This window comes from Chiloscyllium punctatum, chromosome 4, assembly GCF_047496795.1.
Source record: "Chiloscyllium punctatum isolate Juve2018m chromosome 4, sChiPun1.3, whole genome shotgun sequence".
Taxonomy (NCBI): Eukaryota; Metazoa; Chordata; class Chondrichthyes; order Orectolobiformes; family Hemiscylliidae; genus Chiloscyllium; species Chiloscyllium punctatum.
Genome location: NC_092742.1, coordinates 38,285,600 through 38,308,246, shown reverse-complemented (window position 1 = coordinate 38,308,246; position 22,647 = coordinate 38,285,600). Strand labels below are relative to the sequence as shown.

The following is a 22,647-nucleotide window of genomic DNA, read 5'->3' as shown; positions in this document are numbered from 1 at the left end:
ATCTTTCAATGTGTAAAACACTAAGTGCCTACATTTCACTTACAACTCATTTCCAAATTGGCTTCCAGTCAAATAATACAAATAGCCATCAATAAAATATTTCAACAAAAGGAACAGCTCATGCACAGATATCATTGTTGATCCTCTGGTACCTCTGAAATACATGAATCTACATTCATTGTCAATAAAGTTTAGTTAGTTCAACTAATGGCAGTAAACTGGTCATTTTTAACTTGTTAGGACCATACATAATTGCAGACCCATGCTCTTAATCACCTTTGAGGTTGCCTAGCAAGCCATCTCCCAGACTGTTCTTGTAGTGGTTTACAAAAGATTCCACCAACTTCTCACAGCAACTAGGGTTGAACACTGCCTCACACGACAAGCCTAACTATACTATCGAGTCATATAGCATGGAAATAGACCCTCAGTTCAAGCCATCCATGCCAATAATGTTTCCAAAACTAAATTAGTCCCACTTGCCTGCATTTTGCTCAATTCTCTCTACACCTTTTGACGTTTATCTTGACATTTAACCAAATATCTTTTAAACATTGTACCTGCACCTATCACTTCATCAGGCAGTTCCCCCTTGGAGAAGCATGACCATAATGTTAGAATTCGTTAAAGATGGAGACTGACAGTTGATTGAGGCTAGGGCCCTGAATCTAAATAAGGTTCAATGTTACAAGACACAAGCAGACTATGCTTACTTGAAAGGATCATCGTGGATAGACAATGGAAAATATCTAAACAGCACATGTTGCATTTCTTCCATGTGTTCATTTCTATCTGGCACAGCAATGAAACAGGAAAGTCAGCCTGACCATAGTGAAAGAGGGAAATTAGGGATAGTATTTGATTCAAAAGTTTGCCAAAAATAGACTGGATGATTGAATGACATTTAGATTTTGAAGGAAGACAAAAAGATTCATCAAGAGGGAAAAGATGACAGTAGGAGTGTACATTTGCAGGAACATATAATCTGATGGCAAAAGCTTCTGTAGATATCTGAAAAGAAGAGTGAAGACAAATGAGGTCCCTTTCATTAAGGAACAGGGGAAGCTATAGTGAGGAACAAAAAGAAAGCACACTGATTAAATATATACTTTGATTCTATCTTCATAAAAAATGACCCAAGTAACTCAAATATCACTGTCCACTGAGAGGGAGTAACTGAAGAAAAATCAGTATTAATTGGGAAAGAGTCTACACTGTGGAAACAGACCCTTCTGTCCAACTAGTTCACACTGACCATGTTCCCAAACTAAACTCACCCCACTTGCCTGTGTTTGGTCCACATCCCGAGGGCTATACCTTTCCTATTCACGTACTTATCCAGATATCTTAAATGTTGCAACTGTACCTATATCCACCACTTCATTACATATACAAACCACCCTCTGACAAAGTTGCCCTTAGATCTTTCTCCCTACCTGAAAAATATGGCCCCTAATTTTGAAATCAACCACTAGATTGATCAACTTTTGCTATTCAACTTATTTAGGCCCCTCTTGATTTTATCAGCATCTAAAAATAAAATCACACTTCAGTGAAAAATGTCCCAGTATACCCTGATACCTCAAACTTTCCATCCTCTACATTGAGAAATATTAATTGTTATTCCCATCGAGTCTCTCTGAAACAATGTCCTCAGAAAAATAATCATCTCCACCTGAAGTGAGTGACCCCTCAAGTGAACTCTAGCCCTTAGTAATACAACTGCCAAGACTGGGAGGAGGGCATATCAGTGGTAAAGTAGATTCAGATCAATAAGAGCTGTCTGATATGAGGTCACTAGAAAACCTGTGAACAAGAATAAAAATTACAACACCAGGTCATAGTCCAACAGGTTTAATTAGAAGCACACTAGCTTTCGGAGCGACGCTCCTTCATCAGATGATGCACTTTCTCACACAACCCCAACCCAGACACACACAACCCAGACACCCCATAGTGTAAACTGCCCATAGTGTATGGTGAAGGGGTAAATGTAGGGGACTGAGTCTGGGTGGGTTGCGCTTCGGTGGGTCGGTGTGAACTTGTTGGGCCGAGGGGCCCGTTTCCACACTAAGTAATCTTAAAAAAAAACTAATCACAGCATTTTGGAGAACAGAATTCCAAAAAAAACGTCTCTCTGGAGAAAGGTTTTCCTCATACCCTCATTTTAAAAAAATATACGATCCCTAATTCTAGATTACCTCACAAGAGAAATAACCCTTCCCCGTAGACCCGATGTCACCTTTGACTCTTCTAAACTCCACAGGATACCAGTCAGCCAGTCTACCTTCAATCATGAGACAATTCACTCACTCCACCTAGTGTTATAAAACCTCTACGATCTACCTCAGAGACATTAAATTCCTTCGGTAAACAGAGCGGTCAGTTCTCCACACGGTACTCCAGATGCGGTCTCACCCTGAACAGCTACAAAACGTGAGATTCGCTCAATGGAGGCCGCCGCGTGGCTTCTTGTTGCCAATACATCCGCCAGCATCAGACCCTCTAACATAGACCTCCCGGAGGAAGGTGCCGCCGCCGCCAGCCCGCACTCCCAGCAAATGGCGGCCCAAAGGGGAAGCCCAGGTCACAGGCCCGGCGCCATTTGCTGACACACACACACACAGCCCCAGGAGCTGAAAGTCCACAACCCATAACACAGTCAAGGCAAGGAGAGGATAAATCCGTCCTTTCAGAACTCGACAAACTGCGATCACTCACCGAGAAAAGTCAGGCCCGGTTTCACAGTGAAAACAGAGACGATCTCACCAACACCTCCCTAAACAAGAGAGAGCTACTGCACACGCGCACTATAACTGCAAATAGCTGCGCATGCGTACGTGCAAAGGTCGAGGCTATCGGGCTGACTGCGCGTGCGCAATTTGAATTCTCCTCGTGGAGCACGCCAGGACCATGCGTAGTTTCCATGTGTACTCATTATGGAGATTTGAGTGTTCGAATGGGCTGCTCCTCTCACATAAAATTAAAATGTTCCTTGAAATGGTGTGCGCAAGGCAGAATCTACTATCTTGCCTTTGAGATATGGTAGAGAAGAACTGCTGTTCTTGTTTTGTTAGGACTTAAAAACATTTTACAAGTGTAGAAGGATGAATGCAGATAAGATCACGCTCCTAACTTGTGCCATCTAGGTGGATAGGCTTTGGGAGTTAGAAGATGAGTTTTCCAGTATTCCTAGCCTCTGACCTGCTCTTGTAGGCACTGGTATTTGTGTTGAATCCAGTTGAGTTTCTGGCCAATAAAAGGATGTTACATTATTTAAAATACCAAATGCTGACAAATGGGATTAATTTAATTTAGGATATCTGGTTAGCATGGGCAATTTGGACTGAAGGGTCTGTTTCCGTGCTGTGCAACTCTTAACTCTATGTTTCTGCTGGCTGAGATGTTCTACAACAGGGCACCGTATATCAAATAATTGCAAGTTTCAACGCAATCTGGGAAGAGAGTGTGAGACAACATGAAGTACATTTGTACTCACTGAGTAGTTATGATCTGGAAGGTGCCAAGACTGCAGAAACAATGATTTCAAAAGAGAATTTGATGGGTATTAAAGGCAGTTAACCTGCCGGACTAAGAAGTTGAGTAGGATGTGACTGATTGGATTGCTGCTTAGAATGATAATGATAGGGTTCACTTTTGTCATTTATATAAGGGATTTATATGAAGGTGCAGAAGGCATGGTTGTGTTTGCAGATGATGCTTCAGGTATATTGTTCTTTGAAGTTTGCTACACGTAGATAGGGTGGCTAAGATGTCGAACACACTTCATTGCTCACAACTGGAATACAGGAGTTAGGACATTATGTTGAGATTTTACAAGATGCCTCTTTCGTGTGCTGCATATAGTTCTGGTCACCCTGTTATAGGGCATATTAAGGTGGAGAGGGTTCAGAAAAGATTTACCAGGTGGTTTCTGGGACCAAAGGGTTTGAGTTAGAAGGTAAGGCTTTCTCTGGAGTATAGGAGATTCAGAGGTGACCTTGTAGAGGTTAATGAAATCATGAGGGGTATAGACAAGGTGATTGGCAGGTGTCTTTTCCAGAGGGTGGGGATTTCAAGACTTGGGGCAATTTTTTAAAACAAAGAAAAAATTTTAAAAAATACATGGGAATTTTTTTTTTAGAAACAGTGGTTTGTGTATGGAATTCTAGAGGAGGTGGTGGATGCAAGTAGTGACAAATGTTTAAGATAGATAAGTATATGAATAAAAAAATGTTTGGAGGGATATGGACCAAACCCAGACAGGTGGGACTAGTTTATTTTGGGATTACATTCATCCTGAACTGCTTGTACCAACTGGTCTGTTTCTGTGCTGGAGGACTATGACTTATCTCCTGTGCCATAAGCGATTTGGACTAAATTACAACTTTACTCGCTTTTTAAATTTGTTGTATGTATAATTTTGAGATTTAAAAGTGTCTCAAAACAAAGAATGTATGATCACTTTCTATCTTAAACTGCTTTTCTGAATTTAAAGTAAGGCACAGCAGCCAGCTAAAGACAGGCTATTGCAAATGTAACAAATGGCTGGAAAATGGACACCTGAGTTTTGGTTGTTGTTTTGACAGCAGTTTGAATTTAACCAACTAATTTAAATTATGCCCAGGATACCAGAAGCCAATGGAATTTGAATTTTATTGTTTTGACACCTGGAAACCAATCAAATAAAAGAACATGCAGGTTAGGTGAATTGGCTATGCTAAGTTGTCCATAGCGTTAGGTGCATTAGTCAGGGGTAAATACAGGGTAAGGGAACGGGTCTGGGTGGGTTACTCTTTGGAGGGTCGGTGTGGACTTGTTGAGTCGAAGGGCACGTTTCCATACTGTAGGGAATCCAAACAAAAAAAAGTGTCGGGGGGGGTGGGGGGGGGTATAAAAAAACCTGGAATTTTGAAAATTAGAAGGAGAGCAACTGGTTATCTAATATCTTGCTCTCAAAAGGAATTAGAAAACGCTATCAAAAGATTCTTTTTTACTGTGTGCTTTATGTGAAAAGGTAAGACTACAACCAACCGACATCGTCAGCCGGAAGAGTGAAAACACCAAAGACGATACAGACTATATGGCCTGGCGATTGTTGATGTAATGTTTAAGTGTTATTGAGACAGCATATTATTTTATAGATTTGGGGTCAGATAGGAAGTAGTTAAGAAAAGTGGGGCCTTCGATTTGTGAAGTTTTTGTTTAATGATCACTATTAAAGTTAGAAAAAATAAATTGTGGAATTTAGGAGTTCTGTCACTCACATTTTAACAGATGAAGAGGCGAGGTGAGCTTTCCTGGGTGTTTAAGAGGTTTGACCTCCATGTCATAACAGAAGAAAATATCCTATAATTATAAAATGATTTTGGATTAAACTTTCCTCTACACCATCTTACTGAAAGCAGAGATTTGCACTTGAGTATTATTCTAACACTGATAGTTGACTGTCTTTTTGGTCCTGCTTAAGTAGACAAAACAGCCGACTAATATGGCATAGGGAATGCAGAATAAAAATCAAGAGGGGGGTAAGTGAGCTTTAAGGAAATTCCTCCAAATTTAGTAGAATTTCTTTCTGTAGGTTCAAGAATAAAGCGTCTGAACTTAAAAGTAGGAATTGATCATCAGAGGGATAGTAATACAATAAGAGCTGATCCAGGGTTATTTTTATTAAATTGCCTTTGATTCATTTGCCACTAGCAGCTCCAATAACTATTACTGGCAGTCCTTTCTTAAATGAGGATTCAGTTTTAAGAATCATGTAAACCAGGGAGGACATTAGTTTGTAGATCCCATAATGGCCAAGCACTTGTATATGATAGAATAATTCATGGGGTGCAGATGATATTTGTAATTACCCTTTCTCTCTTCCTCAAGGCCAATGAGACCAAGTGAATCAAGTTAGCTGGATTTGAAATCCACCATATCAGTAAAGATCAATTATGTTACAAAAGCCTTACGGTTTAATTTGATATCAAATGTTGAATAAATGTTAATTGTGATCATAATTTGTTTCCATTTAAGCTCATTTCCAAGGTGACTGCATTCCCTGCCTTAGATCCTCAGACAAAAATCTCTCAAGTTTACACTCATTATAAATTTAGGCACAAATCACTGCATCAATATAGAATCCAGTAGACAATGCAACTAGAATTTAACATACTTCATGACTAGAATGTATCAAAGAAGAAATCTTAATCATTGACAAGATAGCTTTGTAATAGCAATCAACATAACAGTAAGGATCAGCAGAAAATAGTGAATTAAGTTATACTATAGAACAGATCAAGACAAAAACTCAAAACTGCTGGAAATAAATGTTTATTAATCACAATCCAGAATTTGAATACAAGCCAATTACTTCATTTCTGAAATAGTTTTAGTTGAGTGAGCGAGTCCGTAAGGTAGGGAGGCATAGATATCAATTCATTTCATTGAGTGTGATGGAAAACAACATTTTAGGAGTTTGAATTTGGTCCCTTCCTCTTTCCAAAGCATGGCACAACATTTACAAAACGACGATTGTACTGCATGCGCCTCTTTGCACGGCCAGTCTTCTTTTTCCTCTTCTCTTGTTTTGCAACCTATGCAAAAGAATAAATCGGTGAAAATTTAAAATATTAGTAGAAAACAACACTAACATCTGGAGCCAAGTTTGACAAAAGCAGTATTGGAGGACATGTGCTTTCACAAATAAGGAAAGGATGTCAGAGGTCAAGACATAAAAAGGACAGGAAATAAATAACTAATTATCACTAGATAGCAAGTGAAAGGGAAACTAATTGGGCTAACAACCAATAAATCCCCTGAATCTAAATGTTAAGATACATCTCATGGGAAGTAGTTAGAGATAGTGGAAGCATATACCGAAAACAAAAATGCTGGAAATCACAGGTCAGGCAACATCTGCAGAAGCACTGTTGACAATCTTCCAGAAATCCTTTAAGTCCCAAAGGATTGGAAAACTACCAATCTAACACCTTTAATTAACAAAAGGGAAGAGGCCTTATGATAGTTAGTGTGAAACTATTAGTTTATTATAAAAGAATGTGTAGTAGCAGAGCATTTAGAAATGCATAATACAATCATAAGTCAGCATGGCATGATGAAGGGGAAATCATGCCTGCAATTTTCTAAAATACTTCATGGAGGTTACAAGTATACTAGCATGGATAGAGAATTACTTAACTAATGAAATATAGATGAGATATCAGAGGCACTTCAGGCTGGCAATCTTTTTAAGGGTGTGCTACAGGAATCCATATTAACTCAACAATAATTTACATATATATTCATGACTTGGATGAGGAAATGACTCAGCCTTTATTTCATAAGGAATGAAAAGAAAGGAAGGAAGGCACTAGTCAGTTCCATACATGGAATACCAAACAGTTTTGGGGCATTCGTCTAAAGAATGATACAATGGCATTGCAGGCAGGTCAAAGAAGGTTCACTAGGGCAATACCAGCCATAGAGAGATTGTCTTTGAGGAGCGTTGAGTAGACTGGGCTTGTATTGATTCAAATATAGAAGAACAGGACCTTAAAACAAGATTCAGGGACTTGACAGGATAGACAAAAGGTTATTTCCCTTTGCCAAAGTGCCTCGGCATCATTTCAGAATAAGGGGTCGCATATTTTAAAAACAGATGAGGAGGAATGTCTTTTGAGGGTTGTGAATCTGTAGAATTCTTTACCGTACAGTTGTTGAGGTTGGGTCCTTATGTTTATTCAGAGTTGAGATAGACATTTTTAATCTGTAAGGGAATCAAGGTTTATAAAGCAGAGGCAGGAAAGCAGAGTCTAGGATTACCAGATCTGTCAGGATCTCACAGAATGGTGGACAGACCTGATGGGCTGAATGGCCTACTTCTGCTTCTATGACTCAGAGGTTCTCACGTATGTACAAGACTTAAGACTGTTGTGTATTCACAGCCTCCAGATTATAAGAGTTCCACTGAAAGGAAATTTATCATTGCACTTTATCATTCAAGCAGGGGAGAGAAATGTAGTTGTAACTGGGGATAGTATTACTCGGGGCATAGACACTGTTCTCTGTGACTAAGATCAAGAGTCCTGAAGGCTGTGTTGCTTTGCTGGTGAAGAAAGATCAGTGCTGTAATGAGAAGTGACATAAGCACAGGAGATCAAGATGTGGAAGCAGTCTGGGTAGAAATAAGAAATAGCAAAGGGAAGAAATACCCGATAGGAGTAATCTATAGTGGTTCCATAATGGGGCACAGTAAAAACCAGGAAGTATTAGAGGGTTGCAAGAAAGGTTCAGCAATACTTATGGGTGATTTTAACAAATAGATTGGAAGAATCTAATTGGCAAGGATAGCCTAAAGGCAGAGTTCACTGACTGTATTAGAGATTGTTTCTTAAAGCTGTATGTTGTAGAACCAACCAGGGAGCAGGCTACTCTGGATTTGGTATTGTGTAATGAAGAGATTCATTGATGACATCATGGTTAAGGATCCTCTGGGGAAGAGAGACCATAGTATGATTGAATTCAAGATTCAGTTTGGGGGTGAGAAAGTAGAGTCCCATACTAGTGTTCTGGAATTAAACAAGAGAAATTACATAGGCAGGAGGACAGATTAGGCCAGAGTAAATTTGACAGGAAGGCTAAGAGATAAGACAGCAGATGAGCAATGGCAATTGTTTCAGCAGCTACTCAATTCCTCACAACTAAAATATATCCCAGTGAGGAAGAAAGATAAGGGTAGTAAAAGAAAACATTTATGGTTAAACAAGGAGGAAAGGGTTATATAAAAGTTAAAAAAACTAAGGTATACCATATTGCAAAGGACAGTGGCAGGCTGGAAGAATGGGAAACTTTCAAACAAAGAGAAACTAAAAAAATTAATAAAAAGAGCCAAGGTAAATTATGAAAGAAAGCTAGCACAAAATATCAAAGGAAACTTCTATAGGTGTTCAAAGTTTGGTAGAAGATTTGTAGCTCGGGTGCTCGTTGTTGTGGTTCTGTTCGCCGAGCTGGGAATTTGTCTTGCAAACGTTTCGTCCCCTGTCTAGGTGACATCCTCAGTGCTTGGGAGCCTCCTGTGAAGCACCTTCTGTGCTGTTTTCTCCGGCATTTATAGTGACCTGTCTCTGCCGCTTCCGGTTGTCAGTTTGAGCTGTCCACTGTAGTGGCCGGACTAGCCACACTACCGTACATCAGGAGCATTTCTGAACTGACAGCCAGACGACTGCGACCACTAGGACTCATAACAGCACACAAACCAACAGCCACTCTCAGACAACAACTCACCAGAACAAAGGACCCGATACCCAACATGAGCAAAACTAATGTAGTGTACAAAATCCCATGCAAGGGCTGCAGAAAACACTACATCAGACAAACAGGAAGACAGTTAATGATCCGTATACACGAACACCAACTAGTCACGAAACGACACGACCAGCTATCCTTAGTGGCCACACACACTGACGACAAGCAACATGAATCCGACTGGGACAATGCTACCATTATAGGGCGAGCCAAACAGAACAGCGCCAGGGAATTCCTAGAGGCATGGCGCTCATCCACAGACTCTAATCAACAAACACATCGACCTGGACCCAATATACCAGCCACTACAGTGGACAGCTCGAACTGACAACCGGAAGCGGGAGAGACAGGTCACTATAAATGCCGGAGGAAACAGCACAAAAGCGCTTCACAGGAGGCTCCCAAGCACTGAGGATGTCACCTAGACAGGGGACGAAACGTTTGCAAGACAAATTCCCAGCTCGGCGAACAGAACCACAACAACTTCTATAGGTATATACAAAGGAAGAGAATTGCTAAGGTGAATGTTGGTCCCTTAGAAGATGAAACTGGAGAGTTAATAGTGGGGAACACTGAAATGGCAGAAATGCTGAATCAATACTTTGCCTCAGTTTTCACAGACAACAATAGTACCATTTCAATTGGAATGGGCAAGTCAATGGAATGAATTGGAATGAAAGCGTAGAACTTAGAACAATCAACATCGACAGGGAAAATGTACTCAGCAAACTATTAGGAATGAGGACAGCCAAGTCCCCTGGGTATTAATAGATGTGATCACGATGATAATGGATCCGTTGGTTATCGTATTTCAAAATTCCCTGGACACAGGAAAGATTCCAGTGGATTGGAAAAATGCTGATGTAACACCCCTATTCAAAAAGGGAGGGAGGCAATATGGGAAATTACAGACCAGATGGCTTAACATCTGTTGTTGGGCAAGTGTTAGAATCAATTATCAGGAAGCAATATCAGGACATTTAGAAAGCCAATATGCTGTCAGTCAGCATGATTTTATGAACAGCAAATCATGTTTGACTAATTTGCTAGAGCTCTTCAAAGATGTAACGACCAAAGTGGACAATGGGGATCCTGTAGATGTAATATCATACACCTTCTGGATGTCCAGATATAAGGTGCTGCACAAAAGGTTAATTCACAAGGTTGGATCATATGGGATTAGGGGTAATTTATTAGCTTGGACAGGTGACTGGCTGATGGACAGAAGACAGAGTCAGGATAAATAGATTTTTTTTCCTGGATGGCAAGTAGTAACTAGTGGGTGCCACAGGGTTCGATCCTTGGACCGCAGCTATTTATAATCTACATTAACGACTTGGATACAGAGATAGAAGGCTCTATAGATAAATATGGGGATGACACAAAAATAGGTGGGACGTAAAGTGCAATGAGGAAATAAGATTCTTACAAATGGATATAGATAGATGAAGAGAGTGGGCCAAAGTGTGGGAGATGGAGTTTAATGTGGGCAAGCGAGGTCTTGCATTTTAGTTGGAAAAATGGGAAGGCGAGCTATTATCTAAATTGAGAGAGACTTCAGGGTGCTCCGGTGCAGAGGGATCTGGGTGTCCTTGTTCATAAGTCATAGAAAACTTGCATACAGGTACAGCAGATAATAAAGGCAGCAAATGAAATGTTGGCTTTTATAGCTAAAGGAACAGACATAAATGTAAGGAAGTATTGTTGCAATTATAAAAGCATTGGTGAGACCGCACCAGAGGTATTGTGCACAGGTTTGGTCCATTGATTTGAGGAAAGGTGTAGTGGCACTGAAGGCAGTTCAGAGAAGGTTCACTACATCGATTCCAGAGATGAGGGGTTTGACATATGAACAGAGATTGAACAATTTAGACCTATATTCTCTGGAATTTAGAAGAATGAGGGGAGATCAAATTGAGATCAATTGATAAAAGGTACAGATAAAATAGACGTGGAGGAGATGCTTCCTCTTGTGGGGCAAGTCTGAGCTTAAGGGGTAGCAAATTTAAAACAGAGTTGAGGAGAAACTGCTTCTCCCAAAGGGTTGTGAATCTGTGGAATTTGCTACCCCAAAGTGCAGTGGATGCTGGGATAGTGAGTAAATTTAAGAAAGAGTTAGATTTTTAACTGGTAATTGGTTGAAGAGTTATGGAGAGAAGGCAGGAAAATGGGAGTGAGGAGCACTTCGGCCATGATTGAATAGTGGAGTAGACTCAGTGGGCTGAATGGTCTATTTTGCTTCTATATCTTATGAAATTATGAACCTGGTGTAAAGTTTTCTTAACTAAAATGAACACAAAGCTTCAATGAAATATGAAATGGCTTTTTATCATTGACAAACACCAACCAATAATAGATTATGCAATGACTCATGGGCTTGACAGGTGAGACAATTCAGATTGATAATTCACCTGATCGTTACTAGTATGGCTGTTCCTCACATTCAATACAATTGTATGCATATTGTTCAGATATACAAAAACACAAAAGTACAAGAAAATCTTAGATACTTTTACTGCAGGTTGCCTTCAGTCAAACTTACTTTGGGAGTCTGACCTTTCACTTTCCCAGCACGAGCAAGGGATCCATGGACCTTGCCTAAAAATAAGGGATTGAAAAAAAGCTTATGGTATATTTTAAGACAGACATCATAAACAGACTTCCAAACTAAACTTTTGGTTTACTGTTTGTAAATTTATATTCGAGACATTCTAGACAGATCTTAAGTCATATACAGACTTGCAAGAGCTGTTGGACCATCTTGAGGCTGGGGTACAAACCTCCACATACTTCAGCAATTATTAGAGGGAAGTATACACCACTGAAGAGCTTGTTCATTTACTGAACAACTCAGTTACTAGCACCAAACTAACAACATACAATTCTAGACTTGACACATGATGCGGTGGTAGTATCCCTAACTCCAGACCAAGAGGCTCAGGTTTGAATTGCACTGCTCCACAGGAAATAACATCTCTAAATAGTTTGAGAAAATATCTACAATTCCATGCTTAATTCAACTAGGGATGCAGCACCCTTGGATAACGAAAAAGGCATGGGTTCTCAGCAAAAAAAAAAAACAACCATCTTACTTAAAATCTGAAAAAAAGTAATTGATATTAACAATGGCACACTCCAAAGTCAAATTTCTTAACATCAACCATTCCATGATCTGCAACAAACTGAGGAAAGGCAATTTATGTGACATCAGCATAGAGAAAATAGTGAGTTTGAGTTTAATTTTGGTGGCAATAATATGGTTATGTGGCAAATAATTCTTCAATATTTATCAACAAGATTACCTCTACAAAATGCACTGCACATCTTTATGCAACCTAATGTTAATGTATTTAAGGGAATTTCTTCATAATTATACAGAGAAAGAAATAGATGGCAATGCTGATGGTTTTGCTGCAAACACTAACCTATCAGGTCAATTGAACTGACTCTGCTGCCAATACTGTAAACATTCAACACAATTTTTTAAAATACTGATTAGGGAAATTCAAATCATCATAATACATACCACCCAGCAATCGAGCTACTACTTCTAGTGTGCAGTGCTCATTGATACCACATTGGCCTATGATGGCATCATCATCTAAGGGAGTGCCAGCCAAGAGGAGCACTTGGTCAACAGCAGAGACTCCTTCTAGGGATTCGACATGGACCTGAATTAAAAAAAAATCATGAAGGAGATTCTTGGGGCAAGCAAAACAGAATTGTCCAAGGATCAATATACAAAATAATAAGCACTTTAAGATTTAAAGATATACAAAACAGGATTTTTTGGACTGTTACTCATGGAACCCAAAACTTTCACATCCCAAACTGAATTTACAAATAAATTTTTGTAGCCAGCAGTGAAAAAAGAACCTCACAAATGTCTATTGCAAAATATCACAACGCGATACAGTAACGTCGCATCTACTTTATTAAAGTCTGTCACACACTCAATGAAATGCATTTTTAGAGTACAGTTCAGCTTCTTTCTTACCAGCTGACTGACCAAAAAGCCATTTTATAAACACTAATGTAATAGGGATTATTAAAACATTATCTAAACATGCATTACCTAAACAGCACAGACTTCTGATTACTGTAATAATCTATTATAATCCCAACCCACTTGACTTTCTACACTTACGAATTGAGGAGCTTTTGCAGTGACAGTTGCAATTAAAAGAATAAAGAATAGAACATGCCAAGGTGCACACTGTTGTGTGACAGAGGCTAATCTCTCATACTGTATCTAAGTATGGAGTCACCGCTAAACAGAATTTGTAGAAATTACTTCAGTGGTGATATAAGTACACATCAAATCAGGCTTCACCAGAGGCTCACTGATTATGTTGCCTAGTATGGTGACAAAATGTCTGAAAACAAACTTTCCAGCACAGCGAGCAAGCTTACATGCTAAAAACAAACCTTCTGCTCTTATTCGATCCATAGCCCTCTATTCTCTTCCTACTCATGTAAACACCTAGATGCCTCTTAAATGTCACCAACGTGCCTGCTTCCACCATCTCTTCTGGCAGTGCGTTCCAGGCTCCTCCCACTCTACATGAAAAGCTTCCCTCACATACCTCCCTTAAACTTTCCCCCCACCCACCTTGAACCTCTGCCCCCTTGTAATTGAAACTTCAAACCTGGGGAAAAGCCTTTGACTACCCACCTAAATCGACACCTCTCAATTTTGTAGACCTCTACCCGGTCTCCTCTCAGCCGCCATTTCTCCAGCGAAAGCAATCCTGTCTTTTTTTAAAAACACTTTTCTGCAAAGCCAATGCCCTCAAGACCAGGCAACATCCTGGTGAACCTTCTCTGTACTCTCTCCAAAGGTTTCACGTCCTTTTAGTAGTGTGGTGACCAAAACTATACACAATACTCCAAATGCGGCTTAATAAGGATTTTATATAGCTGCAAAATGGTTCGCCAACTCTTGGTATTCCATGCCCTGGCCAAGGAAGGCAAGCATGTCATGTGCCTTGTGAATTACTTTGGCCACCTATGGACCTTCTCATCCAGATCTGTCTGTATGTTAATGTTCCTAAGGGTTCTGCCATTTACAGTATAATTCACACCTAAATTTGATCTTCCAAAATGCATCATGTTGCATTTGTGTGAATTAAACGCCATCTGCCATTTGTGCCCAAGTCTCCCATCTACATTCTGTTGTCTCCTTTCACAATCAATTATCGGCACTATCAACAACTCCAATCTTTGTGTCATCCACAAACTTACTAATCAGACCACCCACATTTTCCTCCAAATCATTTTATATAAACAGAATAACCTTTGTTATCTGAACTTCGGATTATCCGAACAAGATCTCAAGGCCCTGTAAAAATGTTACATCAAAGTTATGTTACCGACACTGGTGCAACTATCGCAATCAGGAAATCTGAGTGCATCAGCAAGGAGGGTGAGGAGTTGACTGCTACAGCATATGGGATTTTAATTGGTGTAATATTTATGGAGTGGGGCGAGGGGTGTGGTTGGAAAGATGATCAGAGTGTACTTCAGTCATCAAATAAGATTACAAATGAATGGATAGAATTTCACCTGGTCTGAAATGGCAGGAGTGTTGCCAGATATGCGATGTGAATTTTGAATGATCTGTTTCAATTTGAAAGCTGGCGAATGAAATGAAATCAAGATGAGAGAGGAGTTTGTACTGGGTAATGAACAGTCTGGTTTTGGTATTTCCAGTGTTTTAATCACAGGAAATTATGACCAAGCAAAATTACCAAAAATATCCATATTTACTAAGTAACTAATTTTAAGATAGTAAGTATTTAAAATTAAAAATTACTTCATGTTAGAATTATTTTGACTTTTATACATGCTGAGGCATAATGTTACACCTAAGGATATATTCATCCAAGATTGATAAAATTGACGCCAATAATATAGATTTAGTAGATGCCTCATTTGAAGTGTACATGAAGCTGTGATTGGAGTAGTGGAGCAAAGAAACACAAGCACTTCAATGAACAGCAACTGGATATTTTCTTTGAAAAATAACCCGACTTCCGCCTCAATGAATTTTATTTATACAAAAGTGATTTGATTTTGTTAAATACCACAAATGTTTAAGCAATATCCAGTCTTTGCACACTTATCAACTGGATGAAGTGAAAACTCTAAACATGCTTTTTTATGTAATTATGCTCGGTATGGCTTCCTTTGTTTACGATCAGATCAGTTATCCGAATAAAATACTCTTCACCCATATCGTTCGGATACTTGACGTTTTTGTGTATACTACAAACACCAGGGGACCTAAGACTGATCCCTGTGGAACACTACTAGTTACTAGTCTCCATTCTGAAAAACACTCTTCCACCACTACTCTATCGTCTTTGACCAAAGCAGTCGTATCCATCTAGCCAGGCCACCCATAATCCCACGTGATTTTGGTTTTGTATCATCTGCCATGTGGGACTTTATCAAATGCCTTACTAAAGTCCATATAAAACTACATCCACAGCCCTTCCCTCATCAATTAGGTGTGTCACTTTTTAAAAAACAAATTCAATTAGGTTGGTGAGACAACCCCGTACAAAACCATGCTACCCGTCACTAACATTTTATTGCAAATGTGCCTATATCTTGCCCCTCAGTATCTTCTCCAACAGCTTCCCCACCACAGATGTCAGGTTCACCAGCCTATAATTTCCTAGATTATCCCTGCTTCCTTTCTTAAAGGCAAAACATTGGCTAATCTCTTAGTACACGAGAAACTTGCCTATGGCCAAAGAGGATGTTAAGTTATCTGCCAATGCCTGAACTATTTGTCCCCGTGCCTCTTGTAGTAACCTGGGATAGATCCCATCTGGCCATGGGCACTCATCTACCTTAATACAAATTAGGATACCCAAAACGTCCTCCTTCAGTAGATTGACTTTCTCTAAAGTATTCACACACTCATCCCTGACTTCAACATCAGTTATGTCCTTCTCCTTGATGAATATTAATACAGAGTACTCATTAAGGATCTCTCCCACATCTTGTGGCGCCATGCATAACTTTCCTCCTTTGTCCTTCAGTGGGTCTACTCTTTCCCTGGTAATTATTAAAAATATACAAATAAAAATAATAGGGGTTAAGATCTTAAGATTTAAAAACTTAGTTTATAACTGAGAAGTTAGTTTACCTTAATTTGCCGAACAGTCTCTTCTCCATTCACATCAAGCGTGTGAGTCTTCTGAGCGTGTAGAAACAGCTGCATGGTGATTCTAAGCGGCAAATAAAATCCAAGTGAAGTACTAACAGCACAAATTTCACTTAAAAACTTAAGGTATCCAAATCAGTTTCCACTCAACAGTAAATAAAGACAGCCATCAACAAAAACAATCCCATATTTGGTGCCAATAGAAATCTAGATAATAAAGTTGCCATCTAATCATTTGGACCATAGGCAATTGCAGACTCATGCTCTTAATCATCCTTTGAGGTGGCCTAGCAAGCCAGCCCTCAAACTGCTCCTGTAATGGTTTATGAAAGATTCTACCAAATTCTCATGGCAACTGAGGATGAACACTATCTCATACTCAAAAGTTAAAAACACTACATTAAATGTAAATTGCTATTCTTTAATAATGATACAGAGCAGGGAATAAAAGAGAGAGAAGGGGAAAACATGCAAACAACAATCATCACCATTTCAAGAGGTCATTTTATGAACATTTAATGGTAGCAGAAATAGACCATAGCCTGCTGTTGCTGGTCTGTCATCAAATAAGATAATGGTTGATCAGGAATCGTGTTCTCAAGGCTACATACCCACCTAATCCCAATAACCTTCAACTCCTTTAAGAGATCTTAATTTACCACTCTCTGAGAATGACAGTCCCACATACTCAATACCTTCACACTATGGGGCAAACTGAGAAGTGCTCAAGGGGAGGAAGAGCAACTGAGGAGGATTCTGGGAGATGTTGGCACAGTCACCATGACTGCTAGTTTTAAGTAGTAGCTAGCAAATGGAACCAGAAGTCACAGGGAGGCAGCAACTGGAGCAGGTAAAAACTCAAGTGCAGGGCTTAATTTTGAGTAGCTTAATCAATTACACAGGGAATATAGTGGGAGTTGTGTTTTATGAGATTGCAAGTTCAAAAAAGATGTTTTGGGCAGAAGGGCTTCTGATTGGTAAGTTGTGGTGAGGAGATATTTTTCCTCATCTTCAATTGCCATGAACGTTTAATATCCATAAAGTTTGAGAGTAATGGAATTTAGCTAGTGGTACAGTAGTACAGTATTAGGATTTATAGTATCGAGAATATTGCACACAATAGTGTATTTAGTGTTTCTTAGTAAGAACCTAACATTAGGGACCATTTAGTTAGCTGTAAGTTAACATAATCTTTTAAAATTAAGTAGTTGCTAGAGGGTAAAAACATCAGGAAGGTAGTATGCTTCTCCTGCGGAATGTGGGAAACCAGAAATAGTTTGAATGTCTGTGAAGATTACACATAGAGGAAATGTGTCCAACTGTAGCTCATGTTGAAAACCAGACCATTAGGTAAGCAAGAGAAATAACCAAGGAATTACAGATTTAGGCCAGTAAGGCTATGAGGAAGAACAGACAGGGAGAGGTTAATGAACACTACAGGACTGGTGGTCTGTAGTGTTTTGAAGTGAGGAATATGACAGTTAAGACAGATGAACTTAGAACTTGGATTAGTACACAAAATTATGATGCTACAGCTGTTACAAAGACTTATTTGCGAGGGATCTAGACTGGCAGCTTAATGTTCCAGTATTCTGACATTTCACACGAGAAAGGGATACAAAACAGGTGAGGATGTTGGGATCAGGGAAAAGAATATCACAGCTGTATCGAGGGAGGACACCTTGGAAGGACTCATTAAGTGAGGCCATATGGTAGAGCTCAGGAATAGAAAGAATACCATCACTTTGATGTATTGCAGTCTCCCAAGAGCCAGCAGGAGACAGGAACAGGGAAGTGAACAGATTATGGAAAAATGTAAAAACAATTACTGTAATGGGCAATTCTAACTTCGCCAAATTGACTAGGATTCTCAAAGTGCCAGGATCTTGGATGGGGGAGAGAGTGGGGGAATTTTTTAGATGCATCCAGCAAGGGTTTCTTGAAGCAACAGGTCAATAACTCAACGAGGCATGTACTCATAAAAGATCTGGTGTTGGGGAAGAGGCCAGGGTAAGAAAAGTCTTGAAGTGAAATTTGGGGAAGGCTAATCATGACAATATCAGGCAGGAACTTGGGAATATAGATTGAAGTTAGCTGTTTCGGGTTAAGCCCACATGTCATGTGGGGAATCCTTTAAAGTAGATTAAGGATTCAGGACCAGTGTGTTCCTGTGAAAAGGAAAAATGCGGATGGCAAGATTTGGGAATCTTGGATAACAGAAGAAATTGAGAGTTGAGTCAAAGAGAAAAAAGGGAGGCAAATGTAAGGTTTAGGAAACTGAGGACACTCAAGAACGCTGAAATAATACAAAGACAGTGGAATTAGGAAGACCAAAAGGGGCTACGAAAGGTCTTTAGTAAACAGGATTAATGAAAATTCCAAGTGTTTTAACATGCAGGAGGAGCAAGACTGTACTGAAGGGAAGGATGGGTCCACTCAAGGACAAAGAAAATCTATAAGAGGATTGAGGGCAGAGTGGTGGATGTGATTTATATGGACTTCAGTAAGGCATTTGACAAGGTTCCTCATGATAGATTAGTTAGCAAGATTAGATCGCATGGCATACAGCGAGAACTAGCCACTTTGATACAGAACTGGTTTGACAGAGGGTGGTAGTGGAGGGTTGCTTTTCAGACTGGAGGCATGTGACCAACGACGTGCCACAAAGATTGGTGCAGGGCCCACCGCTTTTTGTCATTTATATGAATAATTTAGGTGTGAACATAGTAGATATAATTAGTAAATGTGCAGATAACACCAAAAACTGGAGGTAGACAACGAAGGTTTGTGAGCAAATGGGCTGAGGAGTGGCAGATGGAGTTTAATTTAGATAAATGGGAGGTGCTGCATTTTGGAAAGGCAAATCAGGGCAGGACTTATATACTACATGGTAAGGTCCTGTGGGGTGTTGCTGAACAAAGAGACCTTGGAGTGCAAGTTCATAGTTACTTGAAAGTGGAGTCGCAGGTAGATAGGACAGTGAAGACGACATTTGGTATGCTTGCCTTTATTGGTCACAGCATTGAGTATAGGGGTTGGGAGGTCATGTTTCATCTGAACATTGGTTAAGTCACTTTTGGAATATGCAAGGTTTGTAGCTCAGGCTGAGGTTTAGGGTGTAGGTTTGATATCCAGACGTTTCATTACCTGGCTAGGTAATATCATCAGTGGTGTCCTTCAAGTGAAGCGAAGCTGTTGTCTCCTGCTTTCTATTTATAGGTTTGTCCTGAATGGGGTTCCTGGGGTTTGTGGTGATGTCATTTCCTGTTTGTTTTCTGATGGGTTGATAGATGGTATCTAGATCTATGTATTTGATTATGGCGTTGTAGTTGGAGTGCCAGGCCTCTAGGACTTCTCTGGCAGGTCTTTGCTTAGCCTGTCCCAGGACAGATGTGTTGGAATATTGTGTGCAATTCCCTCCTATACAAAGGATATTGTGAAACTTGAAGGAGTTCAGAAAAGATTTACAAAGGATGTTGCCAGGGTTGGAGGGTTTGAACTATAGGAAGACGCTGAATAGACGGAGGTTGTTTTCTCTGGAGCATCAGAGGCTGAGGGGTGATCTTATAGAGGTTAATAAAATCATGAGGAGCCTGGATAGGATAAATAGATAAGGTCTTTTCCCTGGGGGCGATGCAGTCCAGACTAGAGGGCATAGGTTTAAGGCAAGAGGGGAGATTTAAAAGGGATCTAAGGGGCAACTTTTTCAGGCAAAGGGTGGTGGACATATGGAATGAGCTGCCAAAATAAGTGGTGGACGCTGGTACAACTACAGCATTTAAAAGGCAACTAGATGATTTTATGAATAAAAAGGGTTGAGAGGGATGTGGGCCAAGTGCTGGCAAACAGGACTAGATTAATTTAGGATATCTGGTCAACACGTACAAGTTAGGCAGAAGTGTGCGCTCTGTGCTATATATCTCTATGACTCAGTGTGAGAAGCTGGAGGAAGTGGGTGAGGTCCTTAACAAATATTTTGCACTGGAGGACATGGTGGTTTGTGAACATTATGGGGCATGTTAATATTAATAAATGGTGATGGTGTTGGGAACTTTGAAAAGCATTAAGTTTGACAAGTCCTCGAAACCTGATGGGGCCAATCCAAGAACGCTGAGGGAGGGAAGTTCTGTGGCCACATATGAAATCTTTGTATCCTATTTGGTAACACGAGGGGCTCCAGTGGGCTGGAGAATAGTCAACATTCTTCCTTTGCTTAAGGGCAACAGGGATAACCTTGGAAATTACAAGCTGGTGAGCCTCACAGTGAAAGGAAATTTATTGGAGAAGATTCTTAAGGTCAGAATTTACTCGCGTGGAAAAATTAAGACTTATTAGCGACAAGTCTCAAAATTGATTGTATTTCCTAAGAAAGTGACAGAAGTGATTGATGAAGAAAGAGTACGGAATGTGGTCGCACGTAGTTGGCTGATACAAGAGGCAGTCGCATGGAATGCATAGTGAGGTGGCTGGATGAATACAGATCTGACTTGGTCATAGAAGACGATAGCGGTGGGTATTTTTTTCTGACTGGAGATCTGTGAACAGTGGTGTTCTGCAGGGATTGGTGCTGGGACTGCTTTTGTTTGTATTATATATAAATGAATCTGAGAACGCAAGTGGCCTGATTAGTAAGTGTGTCGATGACACAAAGACTGGGGGAAGCTTTGGACAGTGAGGAAGTTTGCAAGAGTACCTAGCAGGATATAGTTAAAAATCACAACACCAGGGTATAGTCCAACAGGTTTAACTGGAAGCACACTAGCTTTTGGAGTGATGCTCCTTCATCAGGTGATTGTGTCAGGTGATCGTGTCAGGTGATCAGGGGAAGGAGCGTAACTCCGAAAGCTAGTGTGCTTCCAATTAAACCTGTTGGACTATAACCTGGTGTTGTGTGATTTTTAACTTTGTACACCCCAGTCCAACACTGGCATCTCCAAATCATTGCAGGATATAGGCAACTTGGGGACTTGGGTGAATAAATGGCAGATGGATTTTAATACAGACAAATGCAAGGTGATGCACTTTGGAAGACGTAATGCAGGAGGGAAGTATACAGTAAATGTAGGTGTCAAAGGATCTAGGCATACAGATGCACAGTTCCCTCAAAGTGGGCTAGGTGGTCAAGATGATATATTGCCTTTGCCAATCAGGGCACAGTGTACAAAAAAAATTCAACGAGTCATGTTGTGGATTTATAGAATTTTAGTTAGGCCATATTGGAACATTATGTACAGTTCTGGTCACACACTACTAGAAGGATAGGGTGGGGGGAGCTTTCGAGATGGTACAGAAAAAGTTTACTGGATTTTGTTGCCTGATTTAGAGGACATTAGCATTGAGGCGAGATTGAAGAGTCATGTGTCGGTGCGCTCTTGGTGAGAGCCTGTTCCTGCCCTCTAATATTATTTTGTTCAGAAAAAAGAATTGGCTTTACATAGTTTCACCAATGCCCTGAACAGCTACAAAACGTGAGATTCGCTCAATGGAGGCCGCCGCGTGGCTTCTTGTTGCCAATACATCCGCCAGCATCAGACCCTCTAACATAGACCTCCCGGAGGAAGGTGCCGCCGCCGCCAGCCCGCACTCCCAGCAAATGGCGGCCCAAAGGGGAAGCCCAGGTCACAGGCCCGGCGCCATTTGCTGACACACACACACACAGCCCCAGGAGCTGAAAGTCCACAACCCATAACACAGTCAAGGCAAGGAGAGGATAAATCCGTCCTTTCAGAACTCGACAAACTGCGATCACTCACCGAGAAAAGTCAGGCCCGGTTTCACAGTGAAAACAGAGACGATCTCACCAACACCTCCCTAAACAAAAAGAGAGAGCTACTGCACACGCGCACTATAACTGCAAATAGCTGCGCATGCGTACGTGCAAAGGTCGAGGCTATCGGGCTGACTGCGCGTGCGCAATTTGAATTCTCCTCGTAGAGCACGCCAGCGGAGTCAATATCGTCTGGACCATGCGTAGTTTCCATGTGTACTCATTATGGAAATTTGAGTGTTCGCGGGGGTGCTCCTCTCTCATCAAATTAAAATGCCACAATACCAGGTTATAGTACAACAGGTTTATTTGGAAGCATTAGCTTTCAGAGCGCTTGTTTCATCAGGTGGTTGTGGAGTAGAATCATAAGACAGACTTTCCAGCAACAGGAATGCCGTGTCATAAACCT

General features: G+C 40.4%; 2 protein-coding genes across 3 annotated transcripts in view; both read right to left on the bottom strand.

Moving 5' to 3' along the window:
* The window catches only part of LOC140476206 (ubiquitin-like FUBI-ribosomal protein eS30 fusion protein), a 28,819-nt gene extending 6,487 nt beyond the window's left edge, over positions 1-22,332 (bottom strand). The window contains exon 1 of one of the 2 annotated variants that reach the window (XM_072568438.1): positions 22,225-22,332. The gene's annotated coding sequence lies outside the window, so the exon portion shown is untranslated. Of the gene's footprint in view, positions 1-2,721; positions 2,834-22,224 lie in introns of those variants that run through there. The other variant, XM_072568437.1, reaches the window with a different exon arrangement.
* On the bottom strand, positions 6,306-22,344 carry faua (FAU ubiquitin like and ribosomal protein S30 fusion a). Its single transcript, XM_072568436.1, has 5 exons — positions 22,225-22,344; positions 16,454-16,535; positions 12,821-12,965; positions 11,837-11,892; positions 6,306-6,584 (listed from the first exon to the last, which is right to left on the bottom strand). The coding sequence occupies exons 2-5, from the start codon at positions 16,526-16,528 to the stop codon at positions 6,459-6,461; spliced, it is 402 nt and encodes a 133-aa protein (XP_072424537.1). The 5' UTR covers positions 16,529-16,535; positions 22,225-22,344; the 3' UTR covers positions 6,306-6,458.
* Positions 22,345-22,647: the final 303 nt, after the last annotated feature.